The following is a 6,435-nucleotide window of genomic DNA, read 5'->3' on the forward strand; positions in this document are numbered from 1 at the left end:
ATTGATGAAAAAGAATTGGAAGATACAAAAGAATTTGTAGAAGATGAGAATATTGATGATGGTGATGTATATCTAAATATGAGAAGAAAGATGTTTTTTATGATTTAGTTAATGAAGAGATAATGGATGCAAAGGGAATGTTGTTCCAGATATTCTAGTAAATATTTATGAAGATTTGGTTGTGTATCCTTTTAGCTACTTGCAAAAATGGTTCAAATTTTGGAGAAGGTGTTCTTTGGAGATTCTTTGGACCTGAGCCAATATATGTGGAGATATTTCTTTATCTATGAAGTTTGAAAAAATTGTGAAGATTGTTCCAATAAAGGATAGTCATTTTGAATGTTTTTATTTTGGAGATGATTATAAAACATTATTTAGTCATCTGTCTGGTTACAAAGCAAGAAACATTAAGAATATGTTCAGAGATCCCTTCCTTATCCCAGATGTTGGTTTTAATCTTGAAGAGCCTCTTGTATATCATATTGTATATAAGGAGGAATTGATTTTTGAAGAACCTAATGAAATCTTGTTTATTGAAGTATTTCCCAAGTTCACCTACATTGATTTGTACATTAAAGATGGAGAAGATCACCCCAACAACTGATCTACCTACACCAACTTATAGCATCGATTGATCCTGCCCAAGTGAAGGAACCTCTAACAAATGAGCAACCATCATTTGTTTCGTACAAGCCCTAAGCATATCTTCCAAAATTTGAAGCTTCCTCTCACTTTGACCATCTATCTTCAACTAGCCCCAAATTTATAAGGTAAATCTTGTATCTTTATCTAAGATGATTGGCAACGGCATTCCATGTGTTGTCATTATTTTGTCCGCATACAGCTACGTCAACCTCTCCAATGTGTATTAACTTATCAGTAAGACGTGTGTGATAACTTCATTAGCCGATCTACGGTTATCCAAACGATTTGTCTACTCTCTGCATTTTAGGTATCTTGGTGACAAAATATGTTTTCGCACACTTGATCCTACTTCCATACTAGGATCTCCATTTGTTGTAGACCGCTTAGATGGTTGTTGATCATCTGTCTTTAGGCATACAAGGCATTTCTCTAGGTAGTTTGAAACCACTTTCTTTATACATCCACCAATCGCTCTTCTATAAACCCTTCCATATAATAGAAGGTAAATGTTTAACATCATGTCCTTTTATCATGAGGTCGGCATCATAAGAGCCCATGGTCAAGCTTTTTATCGAAAATATTTTAGTCCTATATTAGATTGCAATATCTAATGTTGCATATTTATTAAGCAAACCTATTATTATATAGTCAAATATCTGAAATATTTCTTAATTATATAAACCAAGAAACTGAAACCCAGTTAATAAATTCATTTTTGCTATGCTCACTCCAAAGGAACCTCCTATGAACATATCATATATGGCAAGATTGAACCCTCTTCTTTTTCTTTTTACATTATTAATACATAAAATAGAATTTTAAACATGAAACCAAGTTAATAAATTTAAGGTAATTAATGTGATGCTCGGTAAATATTAATGCGATGCTCGGTAAAAAAATAACAACTAATAATTCTAGTTCTTTTAAGATGTCACATCATCTTTTGATGATTCTCGTTTATATAAATATATAGATTAGAGTCTAAAATATTCCTACAAAGCACATATGATAGTATGTATGTCAAAATTAAAGGCTCTCTCTATTATGGATCATGCTCTAACAACACAAATAATTTTGACAAAAAAAACTTACTTTTCAAAGAAGCAATGATTTTCATAAGATATATATCCTTAAAAAATGAAATAAAAAAGTATAACATATTCGATCACATCAAACCATTGATAACCTTAGCTTGGGTCCATAAGTTAAAAATAAACATGAATTATGAACATGAAAAGATAAAGGCTATATATTACCTTTTTCATAAGTGAAAGAGGTTGTATTATATAAAAAAGACACTGAATTCTTTTGGTCTCTTGACGTTTTAGGGTTCCCTATTACTATTAGTGTTTCGGATCGTATCATGTAGTTATCGTATCACCTTGCTTTTACGAATACGGTTTGCTATTTAATACTGGTGGCACTCGGAAAAAAAACTACATCTTTTAATCCAGAAAAAAACTACATATTACCGGCTAGTAGGTTTAAAGATAACGAAAAACCTACATAATTTTTATAGTTCACAAATCCTAGGTCATTTAAATCTTTCGCATCTATCGACATCGCTCCTTATCGCCACCCCTTCCCACTCGCCACATAACGTCTGCTCACCATCACCGTCGTTGCCCCCTGCCATCGATCTTCCTCTTTTTGATATTTTTTTTGTTGTCTTTCAATTCTGCTACTTTTTCAACAATTTAATGAATTACTTATAGACAAATAAAAAAAAGAGGGAGAATAAAAAATTCAATAATTTATTTGTTAAAGATATATTCAAGGAGTTAATTATTCAAAATAGTAAAGTTATAAATATAATTAGTTTAGGATGATAATAATAACAATAATTTCATCCTTCATTGATAACGATAAGCCATAGTAATAATACTAAAAATAATTTGATTTTATCTCTGACGATGAAACATCTTATATAGAAAACAGTTTTAAAAAGAAGGATATGATTTAAATGTCAACCATATGAATAGAAGCATTGTACAAAATAGTAGAAAATGATGAAATCGATTTAAATCTGTGAACATTTACTGGCATGTCAAATCTGGAATCCTACTTCTGAAGAAGGAAAATCAAAATTCAAAGCAAAACGATTCACAAAGTATTTAATTTGCTGAATGTAAATCTACGAACATGTACTAGAACTAGAACTCTCAGATGTAAACAAGAGTTGTTCTAGCAAATCGGATCCTAAATCCTCAAAAACCACAGGAGTTTCACAACAGACTTGATTCTTATTGTTTCTCTTACTTTTAGAAATTCTTGTAAACAGGAGCTTTTCCAGCAAATCAGATCCTAAATCCTCAATTACCATAGGAATTTCTGAACACACTTGATTCCTACTGTTTCTCTTACTTTTGGAATTTCTTCTAACACGATGAGTCTCCTTTATGGCTGCTGCTGGTGAAGATCCATCTTTGAAACTGCTGTAGCCTTTCCCTTTTAAAGACTCTTTCACTCTCTCCATTGGGAAGTTGAGTTGAGTAGAGGAACCTCGCATCGCAAATGCCGCTTGGTCGTAAACTAAAGCAGCCTCTTCGGCGCTATCAAACGTACCTAGCCAAACCCTAATCCCGTTTCTTGTGGAATCCCTTATCTCTGCTGCAAACTTCCCCCAGGGTCTTTTCCGTACGCCTATGAACCGCTTTTTGTGGACTTCAGGCTCTTCTTTTGGCTTTGCAATCGCTTCTAAGGTACCCTTTTCGGGTTGTGAGGTTTTGTTTGGATCTGTTTCGGATGAATGCTCATATTGGAACTCATTAGGATCCTTGAAAACGAGATTTTCTTCTTCTTTGATATGGACTTCTGAGAGCATATGGTGAGAGAATAAAAGCTCATCCCATGAACAAGGAGACTTGGGAAAGAATTCAAGATTGAAATAAGAAGACATTGGTGAAGGAAGTTTCATTGATCTTGGGGAAAGATTAGATGGCTTTATGAGTATGAAACTTGATGTGTTTGTTAATGGAGCCAAAGGATTGCACCTTTCCTTCTTGTCTTTCCTCGACAAGTGGATGGAGTTTTTGCTTCATAAATTATTACTTTGTCCGCTCATCAATAAAGTTTTGCAGAGCTTTTGCATCTCCGGTCCATATGGTTAGAGTTTTCCCATTTCAGTCCATGGAGCCACAGGGCGCATTAGCTTCCCCTCAAATTTAGAACTTCAATTATTCTTTTAAAACTTTAAGGGTGTTTGAATTGCTATAAAAACAACTTGTTGACTTATTCCGGTGTGATACCAGTAATAAGCACTTTTGAGTGTTTGGATAAACAACTTATACCTGTGCCAAACCGGGTAATAAAGAGTTTTTGAAGAAGTTAAACTCTTCTGACTTATAATAAGTTGGTAAATATTTTTCTAGAAAAATATAAGTTGTTTCAAATAAGCAATCCCAAACATCCCTATATCTATCAGGGTCTGTGGATATTTTTATAAAATATAAAAAAGTCTAATCGAGGAAAAACGAATATTGGCTCAAAGAGCTTATTTAAACCTACCTAAAATAGTTCTTTTAAGAGGCTGTATAGAACTTATCAAAAGAAATTCTTTCAGTAAATAATAATTACAAACAGCAGATTAATACGATTCACACATCTTCAAGAACACATCAATCCTACAGGTTCCATTGCTTCGGAATCTGTGATATCAATTTTGCTGAAATTTGAAATCCATTTTCGATTGACAGAGCATTAAATGCAGTATGATTTGAAGGGAAATGGTCTTACAATTAATAGTATGCAATTATGTGGCAAGTGATAAAAAAGAAAAACAAGACTGACAGAAGAAATACAATTGATAGTGAAGAATATGTAGCTGCCAAAATCCACTTCAATATCAAATAAGCAGAGGCCTTTTTAATAGGAAAAACAGTAACTGAAAGCTGAAAAACATGACCCATAACAGTCACAAAACCCACTTCTCCACTTTCTCTTAAAATAAGGAAAAAACTCTATGACTTGGTCATTTTAACTGCTTAAATTAAATAACAATTAATATCAACAGCAAGCACACGTTTCTAAGGGTAGAAAGGCATCTGGAAGAACTATTGCAAGTGTTGCGATAATGGATGCCATCATTGAAACATCATATTATTAAATATTCTTTATTTAATCATGAGCACAGGTCTGGTTCTTGTTCTTTTTTCACATAAGATTATACAAGTAATATTATTTCTTAAACCCTAATCGAATCGAATTTAAGAACAATATTTTGTTTTAAATAGAAAGAATAATAAAACTATTCCAACATATTTGAAACAAAAATCACATCGAAGTTGATTAATCTGAATATCCAATCCGTGAGCCAACTAATTTTGTAATTTTAAAACTATTAGTATTAAGTTTAACATTAATGAATCAGAAGGGTGGTGCTTGATTGGTTTGACCTTGACTTCAAAGGTCAAAAGCAACAGGAGGTACCAGTTTCAAATCCAAGGAGGAATAAAAATCCTTTTGTGGCCACGGAGGTTCAAATGCGGTAACTCCGAACTATCTGCAAAACAGGTGGTCGCTCTGGGATTAGTCGGCTCACATAGAAGATTGAATATCTAAATTAATAAAAGAAAAAAGTTTAACATTAATGACTAGTTGGCATTTACAAAATTTTATGAATAATTTTTAATTTGTTAAAAGCGTAAATGGTCATCAAATGTCTTTTTTCTATTTTATAGTTTTTTGAGAGTACAACTCAAATTAGTTCATTAAAAATTGAAGTACGAGGATTATTTTTGGCAAACTAACTATATAATAAATTATGTATTAATTGATAAGTTAGTTATTAACTAATAAAGTAGTTATAATTGACCAAAAACTATCTGATAAATTAAATGATAACATAAAATGACTTTGAACAGATAACATAAGAGATATAATTAAAAAATATAATAAGTTATATGAAATAGATTTTCAAAAATCGAGTTTAAGGCTTGCTTTACCGAACTTTTTCAACAAGCTAAAAAACTAAGCTAGTTATATTTGTGTGATAACCTTAACACCTTAATTTAGTCCTTATGAGAGTTCGGGGGTGTGGTTGTAAACTCTTTTGCTTTTCAGGAGCTAGTCCGGTAATTAGGTGAATAAAGGGAGTAAACCCTTCTCCCTTGCTCATTTGGAGTAGACGATTCTAGAGAAGGTAGGGAGAAAACGATTTTGATGGAGATAGAGCCATCTTGAAGCTTTGAAGGGAAATTAATGATATGTGGTGAAGGGTTATCATCTTGAAGGTAAATTTCTTCTCTGAGGCCTTCTCCTCCAATGGAGTTATTAGTTTCATGTTTTGAAAATAGTCTGTCAAATAGTTGAGTTTTGAATAGAGTCTTCACTATTTTCTTTTGGGAGGGTAGGTTCATGTTCTTCAAGGGTTATAATCTTTTTGTATCATTTCTGGTTGATGGAATTCTTGAGAGAAAAGGGTTTTGGGATCCAAACCTAGATGCATGATTAATAGATAGGTTTGGATGAATTAATTTATGAATGGTAGTTAGACTGGTGTTATAAATGAGTTTTGGATGTTGAATATGTTGATTCTCTGGTTTTTATACCTTAAACCCAATTTGGGAAGGATTGAGCAAATATGGCTATTGGGATTTTTGGTGCAGAACTCGTGCAGCACAAACAGTTGCAATTGCAGGTTCCATGCAACTTCGTTCGCATGGAAGTTTTATCCAACACAATTTTATGTTACTTCAATTTTGTATTGTTTCTCGAATTAGGGTAGGTGTGAGGCTGTGTTTTGGGGTTGTCTTAGGAATCAGTAGAGATTGTTTTGGAGATATTTAAGAT

At 32.7% G+C, this 6,435-nt stretch overlaps 1 protein-coding gene across 1 annotated transcript; it reads right to left on the bottom strand.

Annotated features, from left to right (window-relative positions):
* Positions 1-2,732: 2,732 nt before the first annotated feature.
* On the bottom strand, positions 2,733-3,624 carry LOC112503233 (ethylene-responsive transcription factor 1B-like). Its single transcript, XM_025107293.1, has one exon. It carries the CDS (start codon positions 3,560-3,562, stop codon positions 2,780-2,782), a length of 783 nt encoding a protein of 260 aa, XP_024963061.1. The 5' UTR covers positions 3,563-3,624; the 3' UTR covers positions 2,733-2,779.
* Between the last annotated feature and the right edge of the window lie 2,811 nt (positions 3,625-6,435).

This window comes from Cynara cardunculus, unplaced genomic scaffold (genome assembly GCF_001531365.2).
Source record: "Cynara cardunculus var. scolymus isolate 2C unplaced genomic scaffold, CcrdV1 Un_Scaffold_2707, whole genome shotgun sequence".
Taxonomy (NCBI): domain Eukaryota; kingdom Viridiplantae; phylum Streptophyta; class Magnoliopsida; order Asterales; family Asteraceae; genus Cynara; species Cynara cardunculus.

Excerpts from the sequence above, each read along its gene's own strand:
- LOC112503233 (XM_025107293.1), bottom strand. The coding sequence starts at position 3,562 with ATGAAACTTCCTTCACCAATGTCTTCTTATTTCAATCTTGAATTCTTT.